The sequence below is a fragment of the Neophocaena asiaeorientalis genome, unplaced genomic scaffold, assembly GCF_003031525.2.
Source record: "Neophocaena asiaeorientalis asiaeorientalis breed wild unplaced genomic scaffold, Neophocaena_asiaeorientalis_V1.1 scaffold86, whole genome shotgun sequence".
NCBI lineage: Eukaryota > Metazoa > Chordata > Mammalia > Artiodactyla > Phocoenidae > Neophocaena > Neophocaena asiaeorientalis.
Window position 1 is genome coordinate 1,867,308 of NW_020175039.1, and position 16,476 is coordinate 1,883,783.

Here is a 16,476-nt window from a genome sequence, read left to right on the forward strand (position 1 = left end):
CCCGAGTGGGGGCTGGGCAGCTCAGGACCAAGAGGCCCAGCTCTCAGCACCCACACAGGGGGCTTCCAGGGCACACACTGCTGGGCTGTTAGGGCTGGTATTTTATACATCAGCACCTTCTTGCCCTTCTTCCTTTCCAGCCCAACCTGAACCACCACCAAATGGGAGAAGTTGCCCCTGAATGAATCCCACCAAAGTGAACAGTATTCAAAGGCATCAGTAAAGAAAGGCACTGATGCGGAAGGGTTTGCTGAAGAGTGTTTTGAGAAGTCTGAACTGACTAGAAAAATGCACGTAACATTAAATGCGGACACACATATCCCTCGTTATAATTTTAACACTTTAATCCGCTCAGAAAAGTTAAGCAACAGCTACTCAGTCCCATGTCAAGACCCTGGGGTGAAAGGTGGTTTCTAAACAGACGTGCCCTTGTAGCCTGCGTGCCTGCATGTGGGCCAATGAGAAGGGAATCTGAGACAGGAGTGCTGGAGGGGAATCAGATTGAAGGTTAACGTATTTTCATTACTTAAAATCAGGCAACACAGGTACACAGCCTGCTGTTTTTACACGGATATGTCCGAAGAATCTTTCCATGACAACAGAGACCTACCTACCTCATCCTAAAATTACAGGTGTATTTGATATGGCAGAAATCTTAAGCTACCTATGTTTAATAATCTGAGCGACGTTAATGACAGAAATTAGGCACAATAATCTTTTTAAACTGATTCAAACCAAACACTGAAGCTGCCGTATGTTTTGGTACAGTTACAAGACTACACACAAAGACCTACGTTTATAGAAGTTCACGTTAGTATAAAGGTACCCGGTCTTGTCAGAAACCAACATGAACAGCAGCTGAAGGCAGGGAGGGGTCGGTTTCAGAGACAGGAAGCTTCCTCCCGTGACACCAGGACTCCGTGCAGGCACGAAATTTGGATGTTTCATTGCTGCCACCTTGCCTTTGCCCCACAAATTTTAATGCCAAATTCTGATTTATCATCTCTATGCAAGCCTTCAAGCTATGTGAATGTTCTACGCGCAGAAAACCTCTGATCACCACTGACTTGGCGGACAGTGTGGCTCCTGTGCCGTCAAAGCCCAAGGGAGGGAGGGACTCAGGGGGCTCAGGGCAAGTGAGGACAGAATGCTAGCAAAGCAGGCACATCAAGAACAGAGCTTCTCGGGCTTCCCTGGTGGCGCAGTGGTTGAGAGTCCGCCTGCCGATGCGGGGGACGCGGGTTCGTGCCCCGGTCCGGGAAGATCCCACATGCCGCGGAGCGGCTGGGTCCGTGAGCCATGGCCGCTGAGCCTGCGCGTTCAAACAGAGCTCCAGTAGCGTCTCCCTTCAAGTGAATTGCTAGGCCGAGAAATACAATTCTCCTAACCCCTTTTCAGTGAGTATTTCAGGAATGTCAAATCAAGTTTGACTTTTACGGAGAGAGCTTTTCTTTCTTTGGAAAAACAAAATACTGAGTTTTTATTTATTTATTTATTTTTATTTTTGGTGTGTTGGGTCTTCGTTTCTGTGCGAGGGCTTTCTCCAGTTGCGGCAAGCGGGGACAACTCTTTATCGCGGTGCACGGGCCTTTCACTATCGCGGCCTCTCTCGTTGCGGGGCACAGGCTCCAGAGGCGCAGGCTCAGTAGTTGTGGCTCATGGGCCCAGTTGCTCCACGGCATGTGGGATCCTCCCAGACCAGGGCTCGAACCCGTATCCCCTGCATTGGCAGGCAAATTCTCAACCACTGTGCCACCAGGGAAGCCCAAAATACTGAGTTTTAATATCAGAAACTTTAGAGATCATAGATATCAAATCCATTACTTAAAAACAAAGTAGTATTAAAAAGTACCTAACGCTTACAGTTTTGTTCTGTTGTCAGTAAGAACTTTCTAATGAAGTTTAAGCTAAGAAATACCAGCAGGGGGAGTGGGGATGTGGGGCGGGGCGGGGTGGGGGGGAACGACGGGACAGAGGTGGCCACCAATCTACCTGATGTAAACTGCTAGACTTACAGGAGAGATTCAAGAACTCTTCATGTAGCTTACTTCTGGGAAACAACAGTTCTCAGAAGACATCCTTTTAGAATCTATAGTCCTCTTTTCAGACGTGTGTATTAATTAGACTTAGCCATTTACTGTGAAATTCCTGAAAGTTTCCCTCCAAGTATCTTCTGGTTAAACCAGTATTTTTCTTAAATTACAGTTGTTGGGTGTTTTTTTTCCCCCCCAAATCAACCAACTTTTCCTTTTTTGAAAGGATAACATTAAAACGTACTATTTTTCAAGTCACTAAAGATGGTTTGGATTAGAAAGTAATTGGAAAGGGGATTCTACTTATTTAATTTCATATTCTGCTGTGGCATCTGACACCTGGCATCTGGTATTTTAGGAATGAAAGGAATTATAAAAAAAAAAGAGAGACAGAGAGAAAAATGGGACTATGTACAGATTAAGCCAGTCTTATTAGATGTTTCTGAAAAGAAACAACTTTTATTCTGAATCAGTGATAAGCTACATATTCATATGCCACTATTTCAAGTCACAGTTATACTGACATCTCTCCTTTGAAGCGCTGAATGGTTTTTTCTAAATACTTTCCAAAAGTCATTTGAAAGCAAGTAATAATTCTAAACATAAAGCATCAGAAACAAATTCTGTCCACCCAAGCTAACTTTAATGTTTAGATCACAACATTTTAGAGAGGCTCCATTTAATTTTTCCCTATTTTTACTTCTTCTTGGCAGTTTTTCAAAACTCTGTGAAAACTTAAACTATGACAAGAAAAGCATTCAAAACATAATACAAATATATATATGAATACAAGAAAAGTTTAAAACAAAAAACACCATATTACAGTATCTCCAAATACGATGTGTTCATGATATGGCCAAAAACTACAGGGTTACAGGTCCTCAACACTCCCACTACCCTACGCAGACCTACATTCACACCTTTTCACATATGTGTATTTTTGTTTTGTTTTGCCTTCTTGGTGCCTAAAGTAACTGAGAATCAAGAAAATGACTAATATGACATGAAGAACATGGTACCTGTGATTTTTTTATATCCTAGTCTAAACACATCTTAATTGGTGGAACATCACTCTTAGTAATAGCCAAACAACAACGGACAAGCAATACATATGAAAAGACGTACTATATATAATACAGTATTTTTAGAATCACAAATAATTTCCACACTGACATTAAAAACCTGCAAATTAAATTTTAACTCACCTCATTATAAAGTTAAATTCTCATGTATCATAGTAAGAATGCTATTCCTAGAAGCATTCTCAATTATTTCATTTTCTAGTGTAGAAAGGTTATGGTAGAAAAGATAAGGTGCTTTTTCAATAAGCTGCCAACAGACACTGACAGTGGCTGACAGACATACTCAGTGCAAACTATCCAAGAAAATAATCCTAATTTGGAAATGAGATATATCACTAAACAGCTAGACTAAAAGTAGAGTGGGATAGAATAATTATCCGTGACTAATATGTCATAAACACAGACAACTCAATGTACATGTAGTCAATGAAATAAAGAATAACGTTCCATCCTCTTTTTTTTTTAATTCTACCTTAACTTTTCAAATTGTGCCCAATTCTAAAACTTTAGTTTCCTAGTTTCCACAGCTGACTAGAAGACTCTGATATTCTGATGGTAAACTACCAGAGATTAATGATCCACTGGTGCTACCCCTGCTGTGTTTTCTTCTTTACTATGAAACCATAACCCTCTATTGCTATTTTGTTTCATGCAGGACCAACCAAACTTAATTTTTTTTCTAAGATAAAATAAATATATAAAGAAGACACTGTCAGGCATATATTCACAAGGTCTCAATTTCTTAAAACATAAGTACGGGTATATTTATTTCTCTCAAATGCATACAAGACAATAATTACACAGCAACAAATCTTTTGTTCAACAATTTGATTCATAAGCATTTGAATGAAATTTACATAATTTCACATCCATACCCTTGCATGTTTAAATACTGTAAGTAAAAAAGCCCCCCAAATAACCAATTCTTGTATTTCCTATTTATCCCTCTATACATCCAAACTTTAAAAAGTTACAAACTGAACACTATACAGAACATACAAATCATGTTTAAAAACTTGAGGTTTTAAAATCACTGTTCCCCCAAGATGATTCAAAAAAGTCCTCATGCTGACAAGTACAGTCCTAGGTGGTAAAGTAACTTGGAGGAGGGGAAGAAAGAAGAGACAGACACAAGTTTGCTGTCTTAATATTTTACTAATCCTGTTAGTTAAAAATGGTGATGTCATGAGAAATAACAGTTTAGGTTTAATATGAGGAATGGAGTCTGCCTCACAGTTTGAGACATGCATTTCAAGTATTTTCCTATTTGATCTGAGCTCCCTGCAGCAAACTGATGCTGAAAGAGAATAATTATTTTCTTCCATACATTCGCTCAATGTCCGCCTGGTAATGTGTTTTAAGCTCTTTGCGTTTCAGCTTGAAGGCATCTGTCACCAGACCAGTTTCAGGGGTCCACGGTTCAGGGCTCAAACGAATTTTTACTGGAATTTCAAACTTTTCCAGACTTGCTGAGACGGTGAAAAGAAATGTAAATGCAAGGTCATGAAAAATATACAATTAAAATTCTTGGCAAATAATTTAACTTCCTCAGTCTTTGAGCACTCATCAAAATGCAAAGCCAACAGCTCAAAAATCTCACTTCTAAACAATCTATCCCTCAGAAATACAAGAAGAAACAGATTATGTATGAGAATTACAACAGCAAAAAACTGCTGAGAAAATCTACATGTCCATCAATAGAAGGAGTTGGATAAATTATGATACAGGCATAAAACGTACAACATTCAGTCACTAAAAATGAGTTAGATCTATCTGGCATGGGTATATTAAGATATCTGCAATATATTGTTAGGTTTAAAAGAAGTTTTGTTTTGTTTTCTAACACTAGATAAACTTATATGCAACTAGATGTGTACGACAAGGGTACACACCAAAATAAACCGCATACTTCTAGGGGGCTAGGATCCAGGATTAAGGAAAAGGAAATGTCACTTTTTACCTTACACCTATTTGTTTTCTTTGAATTTATTTTTAAAAATCACCTTAGAAACTAAGAAATAATAAAGTTTAAACAGAATCTTGTCACTGAGCCACGATATTCGCCATGAGCTCTGAGGAAGAATGTCTCCTCACTACCGTGCTTCTCCCACACTGCTTGATACCAAGTAGGTCCTCAACAGTGGAAAACTGAAAGGGGGCGGTGGGGAGGGGGGGGAAGACAGGGAAAAGAGATGTAGTTTTGAAGAAACACCTTCCCTTAAGAAGACTGATTTACTTTTCCAGCATTCATTTAACAAATATTTACCAGGAAAAAAATACTGTATAAAGTGCTTTACTAAACATTCTTTTAAAATACAAAAATGAATAGTTTCTGCTCTCAACTGGTATACTATCGGAAAACAGGTAAACACCTAGCCATAATAATGTATATACCTTAAAAGAACTGAATTGAAAGGTATAAGTGCCTTGGGAACAAAAATGATATATTAACTCTAACCTATAAAAAGAAACAGAAATAACAAACTTTTATTCTTCAAAGATGAAAAATATGTCAGGAGTGGTTTCTAAGAGGAAAAACTACTATGAGAAAAAGCAGTAAGGCAGGGACACAGTTCTTAAGGGACAGGAGTCTGACACTACGGAGATGTGGCGAGACTCACAGGCAAGCACTGGAAGCCCACATTCAGCTGTTAAGTGCCCAGTCGGCACCACACTCTATGACCTGACTCAACATGACGTTAGTTAAGTACAGTGATATCATCTAGACCAGGTTTTAGAAAAATGAACACAGCTACAACCAAATGAGCAGGTGAAGAAATGGGGACTCTAAGTATAATTATGAGTATTTCTTCCCTATTTTGTTGTGAATATGCTTGTTATATATGTTAAGCAAATATTTTTCTTTTCTTCCCTCCTGTTCTCTTATCACAATATATTAATAAGTTCACTTTATATCACAGTATTTAAGTTACAGGATATCAAAGGAGAAGAGTAAGAAAAAAATCAGTCAAGGGGTCTTCATCCACTTCTGGGGAAAAGGTTAATGTATCTTCAGTTGCACTCAGAACAGGTGTATAATGTTAGGTGTTACTGTCTTTACTTGGAAATTAACTATGGTGTAAGGAAATGTATCTGGGTGCCAAGCTGACAAAGGGTGGGCTGTGACAGTTTTATGCATCATCTGGGGCTAGGCTAGAGTTCCCAGTTATTCAGTTAAACACTAATCTAGGTGTTGCTTTGAAAGTGGTTTTGTAGATATGACTAAGTCAGTTGAAAGGCCTTGAGAGCAGAGCTGAGGCACCCCCAAACAAGAAGCAATTCTGCCTGTGGACAGGGGCTTTGGCTTGTGCCTAGGAGTTCCAATCCACCTTTTTTTTTTTTTTTAAACAGTCTGCCCTACAGATTTCCAAGTTTGTCTTAGCCAGCCCCCAATAATCATGTAAACCAATTCCCTACAATAAGTTTCTTACTATATTTAACTTACTGATTCTGTTTCTCTGGTGTAAACCTAATATTGATTTTGCTTAAAAATGAAGTTGGATCCCTTCTTTACATCATATATAAAAATTAACCCAAAATGGATTAAGGACCCAAATATAAGGGCTAAAACTATAAAACTCTTAGAAGAAAACAAAGCGCTATTTCTTTGTAACTTGGATTAGGCAACGGTGTCTCAGATGTGATACCAAAAGCACAAGCAACAAAAGAAACAAATAAACTGTATCTTATAAAAATTAAAACTGGGCTTCCCTGGTGGTGCAGTGGTTGAGAGTTTGCCTGCCAATGCAGGGGACGTGGGTTCAAGCCCTGGTCTGGGAGAATTCCACATGCCGCGGAGCGACCAGGCCCGTGAGCCACAACTACTGAGCCTGCGCGTCTGAAGCCTGTGCTCCGCAAGAAGAGGCCACGACAGTGAGAGGCCCGCGCACTGCGATGAAGAGTGGCCCCCGCTTGCCACAACTAGAGAAAGCCCTCGCACAGAAACGAAGACCCAACATAGCCAAAAATAAAAATAAATTAAAAGAAGGCTCAACATTAAAAAAAAAAAAAAAATTAAAACTGTTGTGTTTCAAAAGATACCATCAAGAAAAGTAAAAACACAACCCACAGGATGGGAGAAAATATATCTGATAATGGATTTGCATCTAGAATATATAAAGATCATACAACTCAATAATAAAAAGACAACCTCACTTAAAAAATGGGCAAAGAATCTGAACAGCCATTTCTCCAGAGAAGACATACAATGGCCATTAAGTACATGAAAATATGCTCAACATCATAAACCACCATCTGAAATACAAATCAGAGCCACAAGGAGAGGCCACTTCACACTAACCAGGATGGCTAAAATTGAAAGGATGAACAATAATGAGTGCTGGGAAGGATGTGGGGAAACTGGAACCCTCATACAACATTCGTGGCAATGTAAAATGGTGCCACCATTTTTAAAAACAGTCTGGAAAATATTTAGAAAAATATGTTCTGGAAAATAGCCTGGCAGTTCCTCAAAAGGTTCCACATAAAGTTAGCAGAGGCCCAGCAATTCTCCTCCTAGTTATCTACACAACAGAAATAAATAAGTATATCCACGCAAAAGCTTGCGTACAAATGTTCACAGCAACATTATTCATTAACAGCCAAAACCGGAAACAACCCAGGTGTCAACTGATGAATGGATAACCAAATGTTACTTGACAATAAAAGGGAATGAAGTGTTGATACATGCTACGACAAGAAAACATGGATGAACACTACATGCTAAGTGAAAGAAACCAGTCACAAAACCCTATATATTATATGGTTCTACTTATACAAAATCTTCAGAACAGGCAAATCTATAGAAACAGAAAGATTAGTGGTCCCCAAGGACTAGGAGGTTCGAGGTATGGTGGGGAGTGGCTGCTAACAGACACGCTATTTCTTTCTGAGGTGATGACAGTGTTCTGAAACTGATTATGGTAATTGTACAACTCTGTGGATATACTAAAAAACTATGTAATTGTATATACTAAACGGGCAAGTTGTTTGGTATGTGAATTATAATATATCTCAGAGCTGTTAACATATACATAAAATTTAAAAATAAAGCAAGAAGGCATATAAATTCTAAGTTATGCTTAATTATTGTTTCAGTATTCTACCTTACTTAGAAATTATGTAGCTTTCTAATTTCATATCCATTAATTAACTCAATTTAGCATCAGACCAAGGATTTCAAGTTACCTAAAAAAGTTGGAAACTATTTTCAAGCTGACATACTACAAAACACAATTACTGTTGAAATAAAGGGTCAAAATGATTTCGTCTGATTAACTATAAATGCAATTTACATTTTTCATAATCTTGAATAACATATCTAAGGAGAATAAAAATGCATACTTATATTACCCATGACTCAGAAGGTACAGCTGTTTTTATGAAACCAACAACATTAAACGAAGTCTCTCTGCACTCACCCCTCAACACACACACACACACACACACACACACACACACACACATATATGCACAAGGGGTGGAGGACACATGAGTTCAACCAACTACCAGCACACTAACAGTGTAGCAAAGAGTCCTGGACGGTTCACTACGGGCTGGGGTGTCCAGGAAGCTAAGCAGGGCCTTGGAAACAGCTGAGAAGAGTGGAGAAAGGGCCAACCCAGAAAACAGAAGCTGCTGAGAAGAGGACATTCTGAGACATGTCCATCAGTGGTGGGCGTGGATGATTTGTGTGTCCCTAAAGGGGCTATAGTGGGGGACTGATAAGTACGTTCTTCTCCCTACTAATGGTGGGAAAATATGATTAGTTTCTAAGCAGGAAATGTAACCTAAGCCCTTGTAGCAAAAACAGGATAAGCAAGCTTAAGTAGCCTCTTCCCATCTCAGTTCTCAGAATCAGCTGAACACTCTCTCACCTGAAACAGCAGCTTCAGAGAGCACTTTGAGCACCTCATTCTCCATTTCGCAGCTGTTACACAGCTCCTCCCAGGTCCCTCGAAGTCCCCTCTTTCGTGCTAGTTCCGTTAGCTCCTTTTGATTCGGCACAACAAATCCAATGACATAAGAATGATAACTGAAATAAAGGGCAACTTGGTTAAGGCACCACACGGCGTACACCGCGTTAACTGCGGTTAACTGGCTACGCTGACATTTAGCGATCAGCTCTTCACCATCCCAAGCAACACGCATGAGGGCGTATCTGGTACCGCCACGCTTGCTGTCTGATTCATAACGCGCTGCGGTGCTCTGGCAGAATTCACTGCTAAAGAAACCTGAACCTGACATTTCATGATAAATTTCAACTATGTATATAACTGCTATGAATTATGCTTTTAAAAAAGAAAATTACAAAATCAGAAAATTCATCCTTAAAAAATCAGTAATTCACATCAACAGATTAAACAAAACTGAAAGTTAATGTAGATATGAAACTTTCTAAAAAAATTTGGCAACAAATCAAAGTAATGTGATTATACATATTTCTTCCTTTGTTATCGTGGGAATATGTGTTCTAGAGGAACTCTTGAGTATGCCCGCTGAAGGCAGTGACCTGAAGAAATGGCAGCGGCATCAGGAGAAGGTCAGTTCTGGTTAATATCACATATGAAAATCCAGAACTGTAGCATCACTAAAGAAAACACTTCATGACTAACAAAGGGCAGAATCATTTATAAACCAATGTAGTAAATCTTTAAAGTGGGCTGTACCTCAAAGCCTATTTCTAAATTGGTTCTCCTAACACCAGATTTTATCTTTTCATAATAAGCATTATGTCAACTGCTGCAGTAAGGGTCCCAGGCTGGCCAGAAAATATCCGATCATTAACCCTGGAGAATGATTGCCACATGCAATACTGTTATGAAAAAATGTAATCAGAGTGTCAATCTGAAATTCCAACACATTTCCCAAGAGTGCATTTCTGGGATTTTAACTTTAAACTCTCCTTCCCAGCTGCCTCTGTATCATCGTGGGCTCGAGATGCTATGTATGAAGCCACAGCTTAACATGGCTTAAGGGGGAACGGAAGCCCACACCTGGCTAGGGTCCCAAGCAGGCTCAAACTGACAGGGGGTAGTAAGAACGGAGCAGAGCACTGCTCTCTGACCCCACCCCCAAATTCCTTCTTTACTCGCCTCTCCTCTGGACTGGCTGTGGGAAGCTTCCCTGTGCAGGGCGACAGGTAGCAAGGCAGCAGGGAGGAGGATTTTATTTCCTTCCCCTTCCTGTCACACAGAACACCGCACTGAGATGTAAAACAGAAAACAGGGACAGAAGATAAGGGGACAAGCATCACAAGGGAAGAATCGCTAAGGGCCGTAATGAGAACAGGCCGTTCCCAGAGACAATGGATAAGAAGGAAGAGTTCTTGGTATCACTTTACAAAGAAGGCCGGCATAGAAAGGAAATGCCAACAGCACACCAAATGTTTTAAGTAAAAGTAGCATAAATTCTACTTTCTTACCTGTTTGCATATGCACAAATGTTATCTATTAGTGAGAGATTCTTCAAAGCTGCCTCCACTTTCCCAAGAGAAACATATTCTCCTGCCTGCAGTTTTACAAGGTCCTTTTTACGATCTGCGCAAAAACAAGGCCGGGAGGGGGGCACATTGGAGGACAATATTATTATACCTTTAATGCATAGAAATATTGGCCATTCCCTAAGTAATTTGCTATCAATTAAGTCCACTATAGTAGTTATGCTAAAATTAAAAACACATAAAATTAGGCCCTTATTTTTGTACTACTAAATATATTCTTTTAAAGAACTAGATTCTGATTAAGGGACCCCATCATCAGGGCTTCAGGCATGTTCTGCTGAACAGGTTCTGTTCCTGGTATACATTAATACCAGAAAGGTCAAGAATATACTCAATGCCATCTGAAAGCTCACATTCTACCTGAAGAGAAGCAGGACGAAAAAACGTTATCACTTTAATACGATACAGTAGTACTAGGTGCTGATTTTCAAAGAATTCCCGCAAGTGAGGCCTGAGCTGAGTCTTGAGGGAAGACTGAGCAGTAGCCAAGTGGAAGAACACTGGCAAAGAAGAGAGCCGTGCCAGCTTGAATTACTGCAGCTATAGGAGGAGGAAAGGTTTTCAGCAGGAAAGCAGCCAGTGAGATGGGGGTTTAGTAATCACGTGGTGGCAGCGAGAGGGTGCATTCAGCAGGCGTAAGCATAGCAACAGAAAGGAATTTCTTGCAATAGGGTGACAGAAGGTGCAGGCCTGACCTACGATCACAGGAGGGACAGACAGAATGATCTTGAGGCATATGTCATAAGGTAAAGCAGTGGGATATGGATTAGATATGGGGAGCTGACTGAAGAGGTTCTCATCTCCTGCCAGTGTCTAGATGGCACGACTGGGATAGAAGTGCCATTAACTGAGAGAAAGAACCTAAAAGGAGAAGCAGGGAAGGTATTTCTCACCCACAGGTCCTAGTACTGAGCTTCCAGGCCTTCCTTAGCTCTCACAGGCAAGGGAAGGACATGGTTCTGACAGGAAAAGAGCCCTAATAACCTCTAGATAGCAAAGAATTCACAAAAATGAATATTCCCTATTAAGAACTGGACTCTTTAAGGATTATCTAGTAGTAATTAAAAATACCACTGCTGGGCTTCCCTGGTGGCGCAGTGGTTGAGAGTCCACCTGCCGATGCAGGGGACACAGGTTTGTGCCCCGGTCTGGGAAGATCCCACATGCCGCGGAGCGGCTAGGCCCGTGAGCCGTGGCCGCTGAGCCTGTGCGTCCGGAGCCTGTGCTCCGCAACGGGAGAGGCCCGCGTACCGCAGGGGGAAAAAAAAAAAATACCACTGCTGTTGAACAGACCTTGAGACCTCATAATATGTCAAGCCTTGTAAATTCCACACAGTCCCTATTGTACATTTTTATATTCCAGGGATAATGCAGAGACCATACCAACACTCCATAAAGATGAATTCTTACACTATTAAACAGCTTCTCTAAATATATAGTCTCTCTTTTGAAAAGCTATTTTGGAAACATCCACTTAAAGAAAAAAAGTATTACTTCGCTTACCAATAATCTTCAAACAACCATCGGGGTCAAACTCTCCAATATCTCCAGTACAGAGCCACCTCTGTCCATTTTCATCTTCAAAAAAATCAGCTTTTGTTTTTGCTTCATTTTTGTAGTATCCCATTGTCACATTTTGGCCACCAATAATAATTTCACCCCTAGGATGTGGTTTGTCAGTATTAAAGTATCCACCTAACAAACATAGAATAATTTAGAGTTAATTCAACATTTTTATCCCTGCGTGCATCGTGTGAATATTTGAAACTATTAGTTTCTAAATAGGGACATCTGATTTTGATCCAATCAGCGTTTCCCAAAGGAAATAAGGCAGGCACTACGAACAAAATTCATCAACATAAAACTAGTTGCAAATTTTCAGCTGCTTAACCCTAAGCACTTCTGCTTTCAAACTACTATTCCAAGAAAAAATTAAACTCAAAAATCCAACATCTACTGTATAAAATAATTACATATGGTCAATTCCTTTAAGGATTCTGTAGAGATTCTTAAATATCATACTAGTAATTGATAAAAGTGTTAAATTGTGCATTTTGAGAATAAATCTCCGTATAAAATCAAATTACTATATATTTAGAAGATTTATTCCTTACAGATAATTTCAGAATGGTTCCATGTTTAAGCTTATTAAACATTTTCACTAGCTCTGAAAAATGACACCCAAGCCTTAGACTCTCTGCATAAAAGAAAAGTGCACCCAGACAAATCAGAGATAACATGTACACGCTAATAGGGTCATCTAAAATTTTTAAGAAGTGACTAGTATTTAAATGGCATGAGCGATACATTTTCATGTAATTATAGTAAAAATTTCCTTCTGATAATTTTGGGTTGAAGCCCTCGGAGAAGGGAAAGAAAAAAGAAAAAAGCAGGTAAAAATCTTCAGTTTCATAGAATGAATTATATGATTTTGTTTCTACAAAATATGTTCATTTGTAACTTATGGGCATTATTTATTTAGCACATTTCTCAAGTTTTTCCCATAATTCTTATTTGCATTTATGTAATAAAGTAAGCAAATAAAAACAATTATAATTCTTTGAAGTCATCTTTGAAAGAAGCAAAATGCATTCATATAGCTCTAGATAAAATATTTCTATTATAAAGGACAAAAGTGAGCACTTGTGGGTGATTTTACACTCTAAAGTAAGGAAGGAAATGAAGCACAATTCTAAAGTTTAATATTATACAAATTAATGCTCTGTGGTTAAAAGAGGTTATTACCTTCCTCCCAGTTCTTTAATTTGATTTCACAGCAAACTAATGGCGCTCCCACTCTGCCAGTATTGTAGTCCCACACTAAAATGCAAATGAAAAAAAGTATTTGATTATAGTAGTTAATAAATCGCTTCACTTTTTTAAACTACAAAAAACCAGTGATTTATCCCAAACCTTAGATATCCCCCAGAGAACCCTTAAATGCAGAAGTAGCACATTGGTGAAGCAAGCTGTGTAGCCCACACTGAAATGTTTTGGTTTTTTTTTTTAATCCGAATTGGTTATAGACATTTAAAAATCAAGACATTTTACAAAAGAGTATGGAATCTCCGAGAACAATGGGCCCACATTTCCAGCACAGCAACAACTGTAGCCCCTATCAGACGGTGCAGGCCTGCTCCAGTTTCCCCAGATCCCTTACCATCACATTCTCTTACACCAGGGCCCACTTCACTCATTTAAGTAGCTGCCTGGTTCATGAGTTTGTCTTCTCTATCTTAAAGGATAAAGGAACACAATGGTTTACACCTATTCTACTTTCTTACTAGACTTAACAGATCTGCAGTACAAATAACCTCTCCAATCTTCTCCCATGTACCACTATTTCAAACTGAGATCTCTGAAGCTTCCCTCACATCAGCTTATACTAGCACACCCTATTTTTTCATTAATTCATATAGTAAGAGTTCAGAGATCACACTGGAGATTAAGATTGTTAACTTTCAAGGATCTGGGAAAGAACCCACCACTATTGTGAACTACTACTGCATTATGTTTCCTCTTCAAAGAGCATTCAAATATCAGAAATGAAAGGCTGATATTTAATACTTTACAGGCTTATTTACACCATAAACCGTAACTGATTAATCACACATCCAATGGAAACCTTAAAAATGGAAGAAATTAAGGCTCTTCAGGAACCGTATATGCATGTTTTTAAGATTGCTTGTCTATTTTGTGCAAAACAAGACTTAGAAGCAGCTTCCCAAAATATATAAAATATAGAGAACGTAACTGAAAACTGGAAAATACAGAAGTAATGCAGGATAAACCTGACATAAGAATGGTGCACAAAAGCGCTCAAGGTAAATAGGGGAAAATGAAAAGTTAAGAGGTTTAGTGTCTATCAGTATCTAGAAAATACAAAGGAGGAGCATAGTTTTATCTAGCACTGGAGAACAAAGTACCTTTCTTCCATAAAAGGGCATATAAGGCACTAGGGGAGTCATCTGGGAACCACTCAGGTAATGGACTGCCCCCTCAACCCCGTCACCATGATAAACTCTGGAAATTAGATTCTCTAGACCGGAATCTAGTTTCTCGTTGCACTTAACACAGACCACCCACCCCAATAAACATTTCTGAATTTGAGCCTTAATAAACATACCTAAACAACTAGAAAATACACATTAGTTTTTCTACATAAAAAGAAATTTAAAAACTGATATAAGATGATAAATGTACACAATACAGCCAATGCTTGTGACAAAAACTTCTTTTCTAGAAAGCTAAGTAGTTTGTTTTTTGTTTGTTCAGTTGGTTTTTTTGCGGTACGCAGACCTCTCACTGTTGTGGCCTCTCCCGTTGCAGAGCACAGGCTCCGGACGCGCAGGCTCAGCGGCCAGGGCCCACGGGCCTAACCGCTCCGCGGCATGTGGGATCTTCCCGGACCGGGGCACGAACCCGTGTCCCCTGCATCGGCAGGCAGACTCTCAACCACTGAGCCAGCAGGGAAGCCCAGCTAAGTAGTTTTTAATACTATAATAGTCTTTACCATAGTCTTAATTCGAAAACTCCTCTAGATGAATTATTGACAATGAGATATACCTAATACATTCTAAAAACTTATCAATAATCACACTACTTGGGATTTACACAAATATTTTAACTGCTCTTCTATATATCTGCAAAAAACAACCCATACTAAAAAGTGCCTGGAGTTGCACCCCAGCCTCTGTTGGACACACCACTTTGTAGATAACACTAACCTTCTGTAATTGTTCCAGCCCCACAAGATTCAGTGAGTCCATATCCCTGACCGACAGGACAGCAAAAACAGATGTTCATGAATCTCTGTGTGGTTGCAGAAAGTGGAGCACCCCCACACAAGAGAAGCCGAATATTTCCACCTAGCAAGCTTCGAACTTTCCGGAAAATAAAGCTTAAAAAAAAAAAAAAGAAAAATCAATCAGATAATCACAGAATTTTAAAGCTGAATGGGATTTTCCAAATCATTTAGCCTAATCTTCCAATTCTGATACACAGGCACACCGTGAAGATATTCAGAGTTCAGTTCCGGAGCACCGCAATAGAGTGAATATTGCAATAAAGTCACATGCATTTTTTGGTCTCCCGTTGCATACAAAAATTATGTTTATTCTATACTATAGTCTATTAAGTGTACAACAGCATTACGTCTAAAAAGCAATGTACGTACCTTAATTAAAAAACACTTTATGTTAACAAATGCTAACCATCTGACTATACAGGGTTGCCACAAACCTTCCACTTGTCAAAACACAGTATCTATGAAACGCAATAAAGCAAAGTGCAATAAAACGAGGTACACCTATATGAGATGTTGAGATTAAGTATCTTATCCAAGGCCACAAAGCCAATTTAAGAGACTCTCTTGACCCACTACTTAAATCTAAATGTTTATTCAACCAAGTTTATTCAGCCAAGAACATGTGATTTTTCTCTTGAGAACTTCAAGTAATATTTGAATTCAAAATTGTCAGGTTTAATTTTATATAGTAATGGAAAACCCCTGCTTATGGTCAGAGCAATTAGTTTTATATCATTATATAATACATATTATATTAATACTGAATAATCCTACTGTATCTTCATAAAATTTAGTATGAAAAGTAAATTATTTTTTGCTTTCGCTTACTTCATTAAAGATGTATATGTATTTGTATACAGCAATTTAACTCTTTAAAATTTCACTAATTCAAGTTGAAGTATCTGGTAAATTAAAAAAGAAAACAATTCAAACATCTAATTGATATGTTTCTGAAAACACACTAATTAAAAAGATTGCTTACCACCTAGATGAAAAAGGGGGAAGGGTTTTGTTTTGTATTTTAATAACTTTGAAAAAAGACCAAGAGGCAAT

The 16,476-nt window shown here is 38.8% G+C and overlaps 1 protein-coding gene across 2 annotated transcripts in view; it reads right to left on the reverse strand.

Moving 5' to 3' along the window:
* Nucleotides 1-3,838: 3,838 nt before the first annotated feature.
* ACSL3 (acyl-CoA synthetase long chain family member 3) overlaps nucleotides 3,839-16,476 on the reverse strand; it is an 80,726-nt gene continuing 68,088 nt past the window's right edge. For both annotated transcript variants that reach the window (XM_024763173.1, XM_024763174.1), the window contains 6 exons: nucleotides 15,344-15,516; nucleotides 13,362-13,436; nucleotides 12,120-12,311; nucleotides 10,539-10,653; nucleotides 8,992-9,149; nucleotides 3,839-4,584 (listed from right to left, as the gene is read on the reverse strand). In XM_024763173.1, coding sequence (XP_024618941.1) covers nucleotides 4,427-4,584; nucleotides 8,992-9,149; nucleotides 10,539-10,653; nucleotides 12,120-12,311; nucleotides 13,362-13,436; nucleotides 15,344-15,516 — 871 coding nt within the window. In that variant the 3' untranslated portion in view covers nucleotides 3,839-4,426. The remainder of the gene's footprint in view (nucleotides 4,585-8,991; nucleotides 9,150-10,538; nucleotides 10,654-12,119; nucleotides 12,312-13,361; nucleotides 13,437-15,343; nucleotides 15,517-16,476) is intronic.